Source organism: Typopeltis vanoorti, chromosome 22 (genome assembly GCF_054136105.1).
Source record: "Typopeltis vanoorti isolate ZY-2024b chromosome 22, IOZ_Tvanoo_1.0, whole genome shotgun sequence".
In the NCBI taxonomy this organism is placed as follows: Eukaryota; Metazoa; Arthropoda; class Arachnida; order Uropygi; family Thelyphonidae; genus Typopeltis; species Typopeltis vanoorti.
Window position 1 is genome coordinate 30,165,317 of NC_143570.1, and position 18,983 is coordinate 30,184,299.

Sequence of the window (18,983 nt, forward strand, 5' to 3'; positions counted from 1 at the left end):
GATCAATTACTTGAAATTCTACTTGCCGTATTTATTTTCCAAAAGAGCAGTTATTATTGTTACTGTTCAAATGGAATATTCAATATCTAATAAACATTTCTCCTTCTATATGAAAAACTTTATTTATCAAGCTCCAAATTTTCCTTAATTTCTTTAATGACTATTATTTCAGTTACCTTCGTAACATAAGAGCTAAAATATTTTAAGCTTCCTTTAAGAGAGACTACTACTAATGGAACCGTCCTCTAACTTGTTTAAAAATTCTTCTATATCTCTCTACATCTGTATTTCTCTCTCACACACAGCTCTCTCCTCAGCTATTTACTAGTTACTATATTCTTTTAACTCAGGTATTCTCCAGTGTGCAGTGCACTTTCCACTTCAGTCATGAAGTGAGACATGCTGCCACCATTATATGTTATCTTCATAGCACTTTGCTTGAAAGCAGCAAAATCTCACACTTTCAGTGAACTAAGTAAGTTTTTTTTTACTTTATTTTAAACATACATGTAAACATTAAATTGTAATCCTTATTTTGGATACATCAACTTACAAGTAAATTTTCTACTACATTCACTTTGTTAAAAAATTAACTTTGTACATAATCATGATGTATTAACAATGCACAACTACTAGGTATATAAACAAAAGATCAACTGTGCTTTTCTACACAATATAAATGGATTAACAGCAGAAGGTCTCATCCAAACCAACTGACCTATACAGACTCAAAATCATCCTACGTTGCATTATTTAACTGATTCTCTCCCACCCAACTCTCTCGATATCTCTCTCTCTCTCTCTCTCTCTCACACACAAATATTTTTATGAGATTATGGGAGAGTCTTAATGCTGTGTTTTGGATGTCCAAAACACAATCTTACTAACTGTGTTTTGGACATCTCATAACAGAAACATAATAGAACTTGGCCCATTTTTAACAAGTGAGATGTATTTTTATGAGATATCACTTATTATTTTTATATGAACTAGGTATAACAGTTGAGGAATAACTGACTGAAATCAAGTGAATAATGCAATATGTGCTAGCCTCCAACATTTTACTATCTCCTTTACAACTTGGTCCTGCATTTTAGTTAAATAAACCTAGTATCCCATAAAGCACTGAACATTTCCTTTCAGACTTGTATATTGCTATGCATTATGGGATTTTATTGAGGTCTCATAACTCATAAATGGGATCTAAATCAATACAGAAGTCATATTTTCCATATCCAAGTAGTAAAATTATGTCAACATATTATTAAAATACTCTATATTAGATAGTTGTAGAGTTTAATGAAGTAAATTATATTAGATGGTGTAGGGAATTTGATGTGAAGTCATCTGCATCCATATGCAAATAGCCTAGTCATTAAGACGCTTCATGTGAATACTTTGTTTGCTCATGCATTAGTCAAGATTAAAAATAATAATAATATAATTTCTTTTCTAGCATATTCCAGAATATTTTAATAATATGATAATTTTGCTACTTGCGTATGGAAAATATGACTGACATTGATTTAGCTCTCAATAGAAGAATCTAGTTCCCACTGATGAGACCTCAATAAATGCCAAAACATCTGAATAGTGATTCTTCCCATAATACATGGCAATATACTTTCAGTGTAACACTTCCATCGAGCCAGTCAGACAACTATTACAGTAATTCATGGATATCTACAGTTCACTGCTCTGCCAAGTAAGCTATCAACGGCCATATTGATGGCCACACTCATACTGCAATGAGTCCTTTGATTCATAATAATGATAATACATTCAAAAAGAATGTGTGCCGGTGCTTTATGAGATACTAGGGCAATATGATGTAAAGTCATCTGCCTCCAAAAAAAAAAAAAAAAAAGCTTGGATGTTAAGATACTTAAGCTAAGGAATAAATGAAGAATACAATTTCTTGTCTAGTAAAATTTACTTTGTCACAAAGAAAAAACTTTTTCTATAACTATCTGTAATCCAGAGCATTTTAAAACAGTGATACACCATTTTACTATTTCATTATGGAAAATATGATTCCACAATGATTTAGCTCTCTTCACTTAGAAAAGGATACTATCCATCATTATTTTTGTACCTCCTAAAACTATTTGGCTCTCTTGCATGAACACCCCTTCATGTTTTCAGCTCGATAAAGATTGAAACTGGTTTGGGTAGTGATTCTTTCTATGATGTACAACAATATACATATCTGAAAGAAAGTTTGCTGTGCAGTATGAAAATACTCCAATTTAATTTGAATCCATCTGCTTCTGTCTAGTAGCAGTTGTGTAGATATTTCACATGCAAACTTTGTTTGATTTCACTTTGGTTTAGGGTTAAAACAAGAATATACTTTCTTTTCTAGCATAATTTAGCCTTCTCCATAACTATAACCTCTAGCAGCACTTCAACAAACAGATTTCTCATTCTTTCTCCTGAATCACATGCACGCACACACACACACACACACACACACACACACACACACACACACACACACACACACACACACACACAACACTAATCTGTATAGGTCTTTTGACTTCTCATGTATGGGGTTAATATATATAATTATAAAAAAAGAGTAATAAGAAATGTAATAAGGAGATGCTAGCTTGGCTGCTGGGTGTATGGTATCTCTATGACATGCCATAAGTTTGAATGCCACTGAATGTTTGTGAATTTAGGAGGAGGATTTTCACTGCCTGTTGCGAGACCACCACCATGCTTGTTGAAGATTTATTTAAGTTCATTATTTTTTATGCATTATTATTTTTCTTACCAATGCACTGAATTCAGTGCTTAATACTATTGCTGAACCTGTTGGACCAGAAGAGGTCCCTAACAATATCCTGTGACCTGGAGATTTGGAAGTCATTCTCAGGTAAGTTTGGCACACTAAGAAAGTTTCCTGAAATCAGTCCATGGGAATCCAAAGCTTAGCAGGCTTATATAACTTTGTTGACATCACACACTTCTAAAAAATACAGTTCCAGAGATAAATTTTGCTATGATGTGGTGGTGGTCTTGAGGTTTATGCATCAAGTTTTGGTTTTCAGTGTAGTGAGTAACTTTCTCACAATGAAGAGTAGTGAGTGGCTGCCCAGCACCCACAATCTGTACATTAATTATAACTAACTTATCTCCTCTCTTTACTAACAAGATCAGGCTTCCTGAATCCTATGTTATTCCAATAGTGGGATTCCACTGCTGCTGCGATCCAACCTTTGTACTTTAACTTATTCCCTATAACCCTCACTTTTTTTTATATTCTATTATATATATTGGAGATTGTATTCTGTGGGGAAGGCTGTTCCAATAAACAGAAGTAGTTGAAATGAAAGAGGAGGCAGTGAAGTTAGTTCAGCGAGTTTCAAAATAGACTGTAAAAAGGTGTTGGTTAGCAGTGATTTTTGTTCTAATGATTTTGGAGGGATGTGGATATATAATACTGGTGAATTTAACAGAGTAATATGGATGAAAGTATCTGTAGAAGAGGCACAAGGCAGAAACTAAACATCTGTGAGAGAAGTGATGAAGTGGATAACTGAGAAAGGAATCATTAATTAACCAGATTGCAATCTTCTGGATAGAGCTGAGCAATCTTAGAGAGGATTTTGGTCCACAACATAAAATATGGGAGTAATATTAAATGGCTGGGTGAATTTGGGATTTGTATCAAGTTAGCAGCTATAAGGGTGTGAAGTAGTGTCTTGTGCAAAAAAGCACACTCAGGTTTTTTTGGCATTGGTTGAAATGTGTTTCTGTAAGAAAAGGTTGAAGATATAGGTCAGTCCAAGAAGGAATACTTGATTGTGTTTAGATAGCTGGGTATTACTGAAGGTAAGGGAGAAAGAGAGAGAGAGAGAGAGATCAAACATCACTGAGTTTTGATGGCATTGAAGTATACATGGCTGTCCTTGACCCATTAGGATATAGCTAGGAGATCAGAGTTCAGGATATTGGTCATGGTGAATTGTGAATTCTCATACTTGAGCACTACAAGGTTTGTCAAGTGAAAAGGATAAATGGGGTGTACTGTCATCGGCAAAGCTATGGATAGGACTAGAAGTCTATGATAGCAGGTCATTTATATACAAGAGGAGGAGAGTGGGTGAGAGAACAAAACCATCTAGTACTCCTGCATTGGTGGAGAAGTCTGAGGAGAGAAAACAGTCCATGAGTGACCAGTGAGAAAGTTGGTGATCCAGTTGCAGAGTGTGGAAGGTAGTCCATAAGATGGCAGTTTGCTAAGTAGGCTCATGCTCCAAAACTGATCAAATGCCTTTGAACCACCTTTTCTAGGTGGTTCAAGAAGTTGGTTGCTAATGACCTTATCCATAATTTTCAAGAGAACAGAAGTGAGAGCAATTGGATGGTAGTTCATTGGTAGACTTTTATCACCTTTCTTTGGGATGAGCTGGATGTGGGCATGTTTCCATGTTGTAGGGTAGATGCTAGCTGAATAAGTTAGACTGAAGAGGCAATATAGGCCAGATGTTAGTCCTGGGGCACAATTTTTTAACACAATAGGTGGGATACCATCAGGATCAAATGTCTTCTTTGTGTTCATGTTAGTAAGGATTCTTCGGATTTCTTTCTGGTGGAAGACTATGGGTGACATGGAGAGCAGTTCTTGGTGGAGTGGAGAGAACTTTGCCCAGGGCATCAATGCAGGAAGGAAGATAAGAGAAGAGTGACGTCAGTAAGTTGGTCTTGCCTTTAGATGACTATAGTACCATCCGGATATGAGAGTGGTGGAATACTTAGGTGGGCAAAAGTTGGGCCTGATGGCCTTGGCAAGAGACCAGAAGATTTAACAGGAGGCGAGTTTGCATCATTTGGTCCTTTCAAAGTCTGATTTGGATTTGGTGATGATTCTTTTAGAGCTGTTGCGAGCTGTAGCACAGGCAGAATGAGCAGCTGGAGTTTTGGTCTTGAGCCATTCATGATATACTATGCATACCAAGCCTCTGCATGGTATGCAGAGGTTTTTTCTTTTACTGTATTGGTACATTTTTTTTGAGAACCAAGGCTGAATGCTGGCTGTGAATTTCAAGAGGAATAAGGGATGAAGGCCCTAATTCCTATGAGGATGATTTCTGTTATTTGGTCTGAGCAGGTGTTTGGATCAAGAGAACTGAAGCAGTATTTGAGCCATGGGAAAGAGGAATAGACATCACAGAGATTGTCCCATTTGGCACCCTTTTGTCAAAGGATACTAAACTGAGAACTGGTGGGTGAAGGTTGTTCTGTGGCAAAAGAGATTTGTATGAGGTTGTGATCTGAGTTACCAAGAGTTTTGCATTGTATCCTCTGCTAAGTACTCCATGTGCACAATAACAATGCTATGCAACACGAGCCAGAGTTTCTATACTCTGACAACTTGCTCTGCAGTTCTTGTCATCTCTTTTTCTCTGATTTGTATGACACTGAGTCAACAAAGCACTGATTGTCTTGATCAAATCTATATGTACATCCAAAAAGGAGACAATTCCCATCCCTGATCCAATGATGTTAAGAATAAACAAGTTTAGATTCTGGTAATGCACCTCTGTCACCTGAATGATGCAACATTACAACCGATCACCTCTGTTCAGCAGAGACAGTTGCAATCAGTGTCCATAAAACAAATATGCACCCATCTAGAGGAGAGGGAAAATTTCTTTCATCTCAATTCATATAATGTAGGCATTAGCAATTGCAACAAGACTGCCATGGTTTAGAGTCGAATGAAAAAAATGCTTACTACATATCACAAGGAAGACATAACCAAGAACTGACTAGTGAACAAATTGATACATCCACGTGGAATGGTACAGAGAAAGAGACACCTAAGACTAACCCATGACAGAGCCTAGAAAGCAGGCAGTAATTAAGAATGAACAGCTACCGTTGATGTTTTAGTTCGTTTATCAAAGAGGAGGGAGAGAGAGAGAGAGTGTGGACAGGAAAGGGAAGCAGCCTGTCAGAGAAAAACAGACCACTGATATATCTCCAATCCTCCATATCCAAGACAGAATGCTAGATATGCAGTGCATGGAAAACTTATAATCCTCGACCTATCTGAGAGGACAACAGCAGCAAAAAGTGTGGAAGTGCCTTGAAGCAGTTCTATGTATGATCTCTAGAGTAGCATTTCAGGATTATCTAACACTTAGCCCCTCCACCTGTATAGCATTTGAAATGAAATCCATAAAGATGCTGTAGTTGTTTCTGAATCATGGGTGAAGCAACTAAGGCTATGAAGTCAGATACCTGCATTGGCTACACACACATAATCCAGAGGTCTTGTTCACCTGGTCAAATTCAAAGATAACTGGAGTGAAGTTATCTACTAAAAGGCAGTTCTAAATGGTCAGTTCCATAGAAGTGCCACAAAGTAGGAAGCATTGCATTGTCTAAAATTGTCAGATACCTTTCAGAATTCAATGTACATGGCACCACACAGGTCCAAGGCCAAACCAGGAAAAAAAGGACCATACCATCGAACTGCCACCTACAAATTTCGTAGTTCGGGTTACGCACTCTGGTAAGAAACGTTCACAGGGCATCATCTGCCACGCCCGTCCATCTACTCAGTAGAGAGAGAGAGAGTAGCATGATTCTTTGCTCAATAAATTCAGCTTACAATCTTCCATTCCACTATATATGCTCTTTGCAGCAATGAAGACAACACTGCATGTTGGTTTGGGTAATGTGAACCTTGCATATTGTAGTACTGCCATGGAAATCCATGCTGTGAGCATTCAGAACCAAGGGTCATTTGTGCAGATCTGTTCCAGTCAATGTCCAGAACTCTGCATTCAATATGTTAGCCTACAAATGGCAGTTTTAACATGTCATCCTTAGTAGCACCCTACAGTCACATTCAGTGAAGGCAGTGGGCCATCCACTGTGGGGCAGCATTTGCAGTTGACACCCTACGCTTCCATTTCAAAATGGTATCACTGATTGTTGACCTGAGATTGCCCAATTTGTCAAACGGATAGGCCTGCAACATAGTATCCTATCAAAATGCCTCTTTCAAACTCTGTCAGTTCCTTTCTCGCAGTCATTTTACCCTGATACAGTTACAAGGACTGGGCATCATATTCTTCCAATTTATACTGGCTAGAAACACATAACTCGTTACACGGCACAATGCACCTTACACACTGGGGTATCTGTTGACTTCTTTCCACGTTGTGTGTGTGTAATGTGTTCCTAACAAATGTAATATGCTCTTAAGATGCTACTTTGAAATTCAAAGAATAATAATTTGTAATCATTTACTAGTTCTGTTTGTTTGTTTTGTATGATTATTGCTTACTGTTAAATCAATAATAAACACCATGCACATCTAAGCAATGTGTATATATGGCAATTCCAGCAACCCAATTTAGTTTTTTTTTCTCCAATACCTGAAGCATACAGTTAAAATATTGTTTTAGATGGCTACTGAAGAACTGGAGGCCAAAAATATATTTCAAAAGAGTTTTTGTCATGTAGCAGACTCTTTTAAAGTATATTTTAAAAGAGTCGACTATATAATAAAGAGACTTATCCATTGCATTTGATGAGTATCAATCAGGCTAATCACAGAGTGAAAAAAAAAAAAGACTTGTGGAAAATTTAAAATAAACGTTATGCCCTTATTACATTTACAAAATAACCTGCGAATTAAATAGTACTAATGCAAATCGTTCACTGCCAACTGTGGTGTGACAATATTTCCACCTGACTTAAGGCTTTACAGTATTTTTTGTGCAGATAATAATAATAATAAAATAATATATATAATAACTTTAGGTGTTATGGTAATATTCTGGATAATAAAAGCCATGCGTACAATTTCATCAAAATGCATAGAAACATACTGAAATGTAAGAAAATATTTAAAATGCACTCTCACCTTTCATGCTTTGAAGCATGAGAATAAACTGCTGCAACTGTTTCTAAGTTATGACACAACTGACTCACAACTGAAACAACAAGACAAGTGAGAGAGCGATCTGCAAATGGTAAGGCAGATGTCACAAGGGATAACCAGTAAGTATGGAGGTGAGCTTTATGCTTCTGTCGAAGAGCATTTGTTATTGCTGTGAGAAACATGGGCTGGGATGGTATGGCTACACCTATAGAAATTAGGAATAATTTTAATTAATTTCAAACTATAGAAATTAACATGAGATTTTCTCTGTTCCTATTTCATACTTTTGCAATATAATATTTCTGTATGATATTAATAAATATTTCTATCTCAAGGTGTGCTTAAGGGGCAAAGCTGTGTAACTGAGAGGAGACCTCCATATAGTCTTTAAAGGAATGTGGAGAACTGACCAGGGCTTCTGACCTAATGTCAAATCCTTACCTTCTGGTGGTGCACCCTGTTAGATATCTACCTAGATACTGAACGACCAAGGATTTGGGCTCGCAATTTGGGATTTAGCCGATCAAATCTGTTTTGCTTATTGGCTTACACGAAAATATGAAATGATAGTACAACATGACAGAATTTCATGCAACTGGAGTGTCGTCAGGTTAAACAAGGCCCATTGATTTTCCAGGGAACCAGGACAAACAGTGAAAAGTCAGCTACTGGAACAAATCCTAAAACCCACCCCAACTCAACATCACGAGAGTTCAAGATTGGTACTATCAACATAAGAAGCTTGAATGGCAAAGAAACGGAGCTAGCTGAGAAATTGGATAAGTACCAGAATGCCACAATAGGGGTGACTGAAACAAAAAAGACAAAAACTGGTGAGATCTTTCTGAGCAATAAATACAAAATGTTAGATTCAGGCAATGACAATCAAGGAAAACAAGGGATAGCCACAGTACTCAACACTAAATATGAGGCTAATATTCTTGAATGGCAGTCAGTCTCAAGTAGAGTAATGTGGGCAAATATGAGAATGGGGAACTGGACAATGAGACTTATTTGTGCCTATGGTCCCACAGAAGGTTCTACTAAGGTAGAAGTGGAGGAATTTTTTCAGGCTTTAGAGAAAGCAACTGAACTGAAAAATTGGTCCATGTTGGGGATCTAAATAGCAGAGTAGGAAATGATTGTCAGACATACAAAAATATTTTGGGAAAATTTGGAGAAAAGAGTAAAGCTAATGATAATGGCAAATACTTGTTGAATTTCTGCTCAGGACATAAACTGATTATTACTAACACAATGTTTCAACATAAAAATGTGCACAAATTCACACGGAGAGAAGAGGCATGGAATAAGAAAAGTCTCATTGACTATGTTATTGTTGATAGTGATGTTTTCTCCCTGCTGCAGGACACCAGAGTGTGCAGAGGAATTGAAACTGGAAGTGATCAATATTTAGTCCTGAGGAGGATAAAATTGAATTTCATATTGAAAAGGAAAACATATAAGAAAGTTTTAAAGCGAATAAAAGTTGAGCAGCTCTCAGATATGAACTGTTGACTAAAATACACAAACATTACTGAAGAAAAAATGAGAGTTTGAGAACAGGAACCAAATCTTGGAGATTTAGCAGCAAGCCCTGAAGAAAACACTGGTTGATTCAGCTAGAGAGGCATTGGTGAGGTTGTCTGCATGGATAGCAAGATCAGAACTTTTCAGTGACGGTAAGAAGAAAGCATATCAAAGGTTCCTGGCAAATAAGTCAGTTTGTGCTCTTAGAGAATACAGAGACAAATGTAAGAAAGCTAAACACTGTGTAAAACTAGCTAAACAAAAGACACTGAAAACTTTGGGAAGAACATACAAAAAAAAATATCAAGAAGGTAGCAGGACATCCTGGAGGTTGGTTGAAGAAGCTCAGAAATGGAGAAAAGAGTGTTGTAAAAGGAATTACAGATGATAAAGGTGACATGAAAACTGGAGAAAAAGATATCCTCGAAGAATAGAATAATTACTTGCCAGCCTGGCTGGCCGAGTGGTTAGCGTATCTGCTCTACAGCAAAAGGCTGCGGGTTCGGGTTCGAATCACGCCGCAGGCATGGATGTTTGTGAGTGTCATTGGAAATACTAGTGGTAGTGGTCAGCAATAGATGGTGTTGGTGTAGTTGCGGTCAGTTGGTGTATTAAGTGGCAGAAAGGGAGTTGTAGAGCAGGTGCCCTCCCTCGATGAGTCTTTGGAGTCTCTGGAGGTATCTAATAATAATAATAATAATAATTACTTCAAAAAATTGCTAATGAAACAAGCAGTGATAGTACAGCGGTAAAAAACACTCAACAGGCATACAGTCAGGAATTCATATCCATACTTGAAGTAGAAAAAGCCACCAAAGGCCTGAAATGTGGAAAGGCAGCAGGAATTGATGATATTCGACCAGAAATGCTCAAGTATGGAGGTATAATAGTCTTACAGTGGCTGCAATGCATAGTTCAGAAGGCCTGGGCAGAGGGACGAATACCAGATGATTGGAGTAGAGCTCTAATAGTACTTATATTCTTCTTCTTCATGTAGCATTCTCAGTGAGAGGGTGCAGCACCATGTCCGTCCAGTTCTCTCTGCTGGTGGCTTTCCTTTTTGTTTCTGCATAGCCATATGATCCTGTCCATGATCTTATATCTTCAAGCCATGTCCTTCGTTTTTGCCTCTTGATCCTTTTTCCATAATTTTTCCTTCTAAAACTGTTTGTATCCTCTGTTCTGCTGAACCTCTCAGTACAGTCCTGCCAATCTCATCTTTGCCTGGATCATTTCCTGTAATAAATATCTCTGTGTTCTCATTTTTTGTAGTACATCCATATTCGTCACATGTTCTCTCCATGAGATTTTCAGAGTTCTCCCATTGCACCACATTTCAAAGGCCATTATCTTTTGCTCTTATAGAATACAGAGACAAATGTAAGAAAGCTAAACACCGTGTAAAACTAGCTAAACAATTATCTCCATATGTGAAAACTGGCCACACTAATGTTCTTATCATTCTTTTCTTTGTCTCGATACCCACAGAATTTCTGACCAGATCTTTATTTTTCCAGAATGCAACATTAGCTATGGCTGTTTTTATTTTCATTTCTTTATCTTGCTTTCCATCTGCAGTAAAGTAGGGTGCCTAAATATTTGTATTCTGCTGTATGTTCAATTTTCATATTGTTTATGAATATATCTGGCTCAGATCTGTTTTCTTTTGAGATTTTCATAAATCTGGTCTTTTTTGCATTTATATCTAATCCAAATTCTTTACCTTCTTCAATTAGTAGCTGCGGTAATTTGATTAATTTATTTTGGCTTTCTGATATTAGAATCAGCATATCTAAGATTATTGTATTTTATACCATTGATGCTCATTCCTATTTTTTGTTTTTCAATCTTTTCATTGAAATCCAGATCTATTTAATATAGATATTAAATAGATCTGGAGAAAGGATACAACCTTGTCAAACCCCTCTTTTTATTTTCACTACAGAAGCCTTAGAGTTAAAAAGCTGCATTTTCTGTTTGGTGAAAATCATTTTTATAATCTTAAGTACCTATATATAAAAAAGGAAATAAAACTGAAGTGAGAACTACAGAGGTATTTATCTACTGAGTGTTCCTGGTAAGATTTATGCAAGTATACTTGAGAAACGGTTGAGAAGGATTGTGGGAAAAAAGCTTGGTGAAGAACAAGCTGGATTCAGGCCAAATAGAGACTGTGAGGGCCAGATTTTCACTTTACAACAAATAGTTGAGAAATCATGGGAATATAACAAAGATCTGTATTAAGTTTTGCAGATCTTGAAAAGGCACATGACAAGGTGCCAAGAGAGAAGCTATTCAAAACACTACAGTTGTATGGTGTCAATGGGGTAATATATCAAGCAATACTTAGTCTTTATTTGAGTTGTAAGTCAGCAGTTAGAATTGAAGGAAGTACAGGAAGATGGTTTAATGTTAAATCTGGTGTCAGACAAGGATGTATATTATAACCCCCTCTTATTCATTATCTATATGGATCACATTATGAAGGAAATTGGCATTAAACCTGATATCAAAATTGGAGATGTTGATCTCAGTCTTTGCTTTATGCAGATGATGTTATGCTTCTAAATAAATCTGCTACAAGTCTGCAAGATTCCTTGACTAAATTGAATAACTGTTGTAATAGATATGGCATGAAGGTCAGCAATAACAAGACAAAGACAATGAAAATAGGCAGAATCGCTGAAAATAGCAACTGCATTGTGAATGGAGAATCTAAAGAACCAGTGAAACATTTTAGCTACTTAGGCATGATTTTTAGTGAAGATGTTAAATTAAATATGGAAATAGACAACAGAATCAACAAAGCTGGTATGGCAGGAAGTCAACTGAATAAATTTATATGGAATAAGAGAGAAATTAGTCAGAACACTAAATTAGCTGTATACAAGACAGTGTTCAAACCAATTTTAACTTATGAATCTGAGAGCTGGGTCAGAAGTAAAACACTTGTGACTAAAGACTAGAGAGTGCAGATATGAGAGTCCCGAGAAAGATTAGGGGCATGAACAGATGGCATCAATGGCAATATCGTATTAAAAACGAGGATATTAGCAAAGAAGGTTGGTAGAGTCTCTGCTACTAATTGCTTGTGTAAAAAGTTAAGCAAATTTGAGTGCGGTTAGTAGTTGGAAGGAGTCAATCGTTCGATGCTGTTGGCAGACAAGATTCTCCCTCGATGAGTCTTTGGACTCCCCGGATGTGTCACATAATAACAATAACAATAATAATAATTTGACATTGTCAGAATCCAGGAATGCTTTAATAGAGCTAATCTCAGGTGGTATGGTCACTTAAACAGAATGGGAAAGATTAGCAAAACAAGTGTTCTCTGTCAGGTTGGCAGGAAAAAGACCCAGAGGAAGACCAAGATATAGGTGGATTGATACAGTAAAAAGTGGCTTAGAAGATAGAAATATAAGATGATAATGTTGGAGTCTTGACAGGTAACAAACTGATTTGGAGGAAAATTGTAGATAGGAAGTTACTAATTATGTAAATTTTTCATGTAATACTATCATATCCTGTACACCCCTTGAGGATACATGGCAGGAATTTGATGTTGATGATCTTTTCTGTCATGATATATTTCCATCAGTTTGTCTCTTGACACACATAAAATTAGCCTTTCAAAACACTAATTATTAAGGGAGTCCAAAGACTCATTGAGGAAGAATCTTGTACGGCAACATCATCAAATGATTATACCCTTCCAACTACTAACCAAGCTCAAACTTGCTTAACTTTTTGTGAGCCATTAGTAGCAGAGGGTCTACCAATCGACCAACCTTTGCTGGCTATCATGCACAGTGATATGCACTTCTAAAATGTGACTGTCCCTAGAAATCTGTACCAAATATTCTGCTAGTGGCCCCATCACACCAAACATTCTTATCTTTAATCTATTAACATTTTTAGTGGTTAATGATTCAAGAAGATTACTACATTCCAATGATAAGTATGAATTATCTCAGTGAAACAGTATTGTAGGCACATATTTTTCCATTTAATTTCATGCTTATTTAGTCTACATGTGGCATATGGAACTGGTGTGCATCCCAAATCTCCATTCTGCTCTGAAATGTTGACACTTTATTCAATATAGTGTGACTATATTGAACCTTTAACTCACTCTCTCTCTCCACAGTGAAACATTAGAGCCTTCTGGGTTAGATCAATGATAGGAATTGATAATCAGGTACAATATGGTATGTAACTTTTGTAATGATCAATTGATTATGAAATGCCATACCTTTTTTTAACTCTTGTTCGAGTGAGAAGCTAGTGAGTTGACATGCTATAACAGATCCATGAATCTTATGCCTTCAGCGTATATGTGCTGACGAGATATTACTGCATTACTTCATGGTCAATTCTTCCACTTTCATCCACAACAGACTTTCTTTTAGAAGTTAGCAATGATAGGTCTCATCAGATCATCTATGGAACATAATTACTCTTTTATTAATCACAAGTTTTGAAAAGGAGGCTGCAAATTTCATGTGCAGTGGGGAAAAAAAGCACATCGACATTGCTAGCAATATAGTGCTGAACAAGGAAGTCTCTACATTTAGTTGCAAAATACGAGTTCTGGTTTCATTGGAATTATGGCCTAGGCAATTATGAGCATTCACTCTCTGCAGTTAATAGCTCAATATTATACAAGTAAACATATAAAATTGGGTTTAATTGGTCGGAGACATGTACAGAAATATAGCCTACTAGTTTCGTGATATATTTCGTGAAAATAGAAAACGGAAGGTGGAGTGCTATTAATTATAGAAGAAAAAGTTATGTTCATACAAGGCAAAGATGCAAGGTAGGGCAATTGTGACAGTGGTTTTGAGGCAGTATGGTGTGAGATAGAGGTGAATAGAATGAAATACTTAGTCGGATGTTGCTATAGGCTTCGCAACATGGAGGGTAGTGACCATGAAATGCATAAGCAAATTATCCAAGAAAATACGAAAATGGTGATCATTATGGGTAATTTTAATTATGGCAGTATACATTGGGATGACAAGATAGAAATTGGATGTAATGAAAACGACATTCTTGAGTTTTTGAGCAACAACTACCTCAGACAGTATGTAACATAGGGCATGTGCGGTTTGAGGGTCTTGGATTTAATTGTCTCATTAGAGGATGTCATTATAATGGAAGTGTCAAATATCTCTCCACTTGTTGAGAGTATTCATGAAGTAATGACCTGGGCAGATACGGGTCATGTGAGATCATTGCTGCTTGTGTGCTATTCAAGAAACATTGAGTAGAAACATGTCTAAATGTATTTGAAGGATCAGGAGGGTTAAATAAGGTGGGTGTGAAATGGATAAATAAAGAGAATAAACATGTAGTACAGTGAAAGAAGGCATTACGGAAGCAACATGATTGGTAATAATCAATTGCATGAAGAATACAAAGAACAGGCAAAGAAGGTGCCCACTAATGTGCAATGTTTAGACAGTTATAAAAAAAAAAAAAATGAGGAGGATTTCTAAGACCAAAGGATCCAATCATTGTTACATAATCTAAATATCTAACTTTAACTTGTGATTTATGATGAAGTACATAAAACTCAAGGCTTCTTTTGAAAGTGACCAGAAGAATAGTACTGGTCACTTTCAACAAAGGTCATTTTCAAAACAGACCAGTACTGTTCTCCTGGGAGATTGCTCAACATGTGGAATTTTTTGGAATTTTTAGTCAAGAAGGATTTACATTGAATTACAAAGCTGGCAATTATGACAAACTTAATTGACAGTCCGGAACACTTGCATGACATAAGATGCTACAAGGAATGAATGTCAGAATGTCAGGAATGAATGGCACGGAAAGTGGTCACGGACTGTTGGAGATAGAGAGATAGTAGCAGAATGCATAATCAGGTCAGAATGATAAACTGAGTAGGAATTAAGTGGATTAGTATCAATATAAAGCAGCATAATTTGCAAAAAAACAAAAGCACAGTGGAAGGAATAAATAAAAAAGTGATCAGCATGCTTGTAACAAATGGAAAGTACAGGGAAGAAAGGTAAGGAAGGTTAAAACAGATTATGAGAGAAAATTAGCTAAACTGGCCAAAGAAATTATTATTATTCCCCCCCACACACACACCCACCCATGGAGTCAAAGCTCTATCATAGAAGGTTCCTTTATCCACACAGCTCACCTTAAATACATTCCAATTCTGTGTAGACACTGTTTTCAGGCAACGCATTCCAATTATTCACAGCTCTCCATGTAAAAAACCAACTTCTCATTCTCTTGCTCACACCCTCCTTATACAGCTTCCAGGGATGACCTCTTGTTCTTCCCCCATCTCTCACCATTTTATGAAAAGTCTCTTCAATGTTAATCCTATAATAACACCTTACCAACTTATATGTCTATCATATAACCCCTCTTCTTCCTATCCACTAGACCCCATAAATTGCACCTTTTCAACCTTGCTTCATACTCAACATTCCAGAGACCAGAAACTACTTTGTCAATTGCCTCTGGACTGTTTCCAATATCTCTTCATCCTTTTGAAAACGAGTGACCAAATCTGTGCACAGTAGTCCATATGATCTCTTTACAAGTCAGTTTCCTCTCATCACTGCCAGAATTCATTGTGTTGTCTTTACAATTTTGGCTATGCATCTTCTAAATTTTAGATCCTTATCCAGCATCAACCCCAAGATCTTTTATTTCCTTCACCTATAACAATATATCTCCACCTAGTGGCAACTCATGTCAAAGGTGGAGCAAGCTCCGTCACTATCCTTAAACTCTACATCCCATCTTTTCCAAATTTTAAAACATTACATTCTGCAACACTCAACTGGCAATCTTGTGCCCATTTCCCTCAACAAAGTACACTGCTTTGTTGAGGGAAATGGATACAAAGTACTGTATTGTTATTATTATAGTTTTAGTATTATTACTAAAAGATGACTTCCCTTTAGAAAATCCATGCTCTCCATCAAAGATTATACCACTGTTATTAACCCAATTCTAGATCCTGGTTCTCACCAACCTCTCTAACACATAGATTTGCTATAATTTGATGCTTGAGTTCAGTCACCTCACTTATGAGGCAATACAATCTTGCCTTCTTTCTACACCTCTTATATTGGGTTGAGTATGTAACTCAACCCAATATAAGAATCATATTAAACAAATATGCCAAAGCAGATGTCTACTCTGCAGCACATTAGTTGGCCTTCCTTGCCTGTTCTTTGTATTCTTCATGCAATTGATTATTACCAATCATGTCTTCCATAATGCCTTCTTTCACTGTACTACATGTTTATTCTCTTTATTCATCCATTTCACACCCACCTTACTTAACCCTCCTGATCTTTCAAATACATTTAGACACCGTTTCTACTTGATATTTCTTGAATAGCACACAAGCAGCAATGATCTTCTTTCCACTCTTCATTCCATGCTACACCTGTAAGCTGTTTCCTGAGCTTCTCATAATCACCAGCTTTGTAGTTCCACATATACCCTTTCTTCATAGAAGTCCTCACATGACCTGCAATCACCCAGGTAATTACTTCATGGATACTCTCAACAAGTGGAGAGATATTTGACACTTCCATTATAATGACATTCTCTAATGAGATGATTAAATCCAAGATCCTCAAACCTCACATGCCCTCTGTTACATACTGTCTGAGGTAGTTGTTGCTCAAAAACTCAAGAATGTCATTTTCTTTACTTCCAATTGATATCCTGTCATCCCAATGTATACTGCCATAATTAAAATTACCCATAATGATCACCATTTTCGTATTTTCTTGGATAATTTGCTTATGCATTTCATGGTCACTACCCTCCATGTTGCGAAGCCTATAGCAACATTCGACTAAGTATGTCATTCTATTCACCTTTATCTCACTCCATACTGCCTCAAAACCACTGTCACTATTTCCCCTGTGCATCTCTTCTACCTTGTTATGGACATAACTTTTTCTTCTATAATTAATAGCACTCCACCTCCCTTTTTTATTTTCATGAAATATATCATGCCCTTCCATCTGTATTCCTGTCATACGTTGGATGTCATCCTCATCCAACCATATCTCACTTATTCCAACAATTTCTGGGTGAACAATCTTGATAAATACAATCAAAGTCAACCATTAATGTTTCAGGATCTAATGATGTACGTAAGCCCTTTAAGGCACTGAATAATCTGCTGTAAGTTAATTCTGATTTACCAGGAAGCAAAGGAAAAAGCAGCCATGGGATCCTTAGGGGTCTCATGCCAGTCCCAAGCTGGATAAAGGAGGAGGTTCAGTCAGATAAGTGTCGATGCTCTGACTGTAAAGAAAAAACATGATTGATATCTGATGCCTATATGATCAACAGCTACAACATGCCGGCTTGGATGTTGCCAAGATCAACAAGGTCTGCGATACCAATTGAGCAATTCCATATCATACTCATTACCTGGTGGTGATATCTGCTTCAATTCTTCAGTCAGTTTCCCAAAGCTATCTAAATCAAATTTTTTTTCCATATAACTCACTACAGTATCTTGTCCATCGCTGTACAATTTTATCCTTATTCATGATTACTTTGCTTTTTTCTTCTTTAACCGTGATCTGTTTTGGTTGCCACCTTCTATTAATGGTTCTACTCATTTTGTACACCTCCCTAGTTTTAGGCTAACCATAGTACTGTTCTATATTTAAGTTAAGGGGATAATAAATCCCTCATTATTTTAAAGCCAGATATGAAACTCGGAGATCAAAATCTATCGAAATCTAAGAGTTTCATACCGAAGAAGTATCAGTGAGTCCAAGCATAAGTCAACACCTGGGTGGTACAACACTAGGGCAACTCGTGCCAAAGGTGGAGCAAGCTCCGTCACTATCCTTAATATTTTCTCATAATGTAAAATGCAACTTCTAGGAGATGTATTACTGTTTTACATTATGAAGAGAGGTCACTAACCAGACCGGTTTCAACCTTTATTAAGGTCTCATCAGTGAGTAGGTAGACATAGAATACCAAGGTTTAAGTGAACTGAACTTACATATACCCCTACTAACGAATTGCCAGACCGGTGTACCCATATATTATTATTACTACGATAAAGCGCCAAGAGGATATTTTTCCAATGGCGTAAATTAAGTTAAGGGGATAATAAATCCCTCATTATTTTAAAGTTGGATACGAAACTCGGATAGTGACCTCTCCTTATAATGTAAAACAGTAATACATCTCCTAGGAGCTGCGTTTTACATTATGAGAAAATATTAAGGATAGTGACGGAGCTTGTTCCACCTATGACACGAGTTGCCCTAGTGTTGTACCACCCAGGTGTTGACTTACACTTGGACTCGCTGATAGTTCTTCGGCATGAAACTCTTAGATTTCGATCTCCCAGTTTTGTATCCGGCTTTAAAATAATGAGGGATTTATTATCCCCTTAACTTAATTTACGCTGCTGGAAAAATAGCCTCTTGGCTCTTTAACTGTTCTATATTATTGCAATGGGCTTCTAACCATTTCATCTCTGACTGCTTTTTTCACCTCATTA

At 36.8% G+C, this 18,983-nt stretch overlaps 1 protein-coding gene across 5 annotated transcripts in view; it reads right to left on the reverse strand.

The window, feature by feature from the left end:
• Positions 1-18,983, reverse strand: part of LOC150094270 (protein DOP1A) — a 613,349-nt gene that overhangs the window by 304,143 nt on the left and 290,223 nt on the right. For all 5 annotated transcript variants that reach the window (XR_016550242.1, XM_090412136.1, XM_090412135.1 and 2 more), the window contains one exon: positions 7,895-8,117. Coding sequence is in view for 4 of the 5 variants with exons in the window: in XM_090412136.1 (XP_090268262.1) it covers positions 7,895-8,117 (223 nt within the window). In the remaining variant the exon portion in view is untranslated. The remainder of the gene's footprint in view (positions 1-7,894; positions 8,118-18,983) is intronic.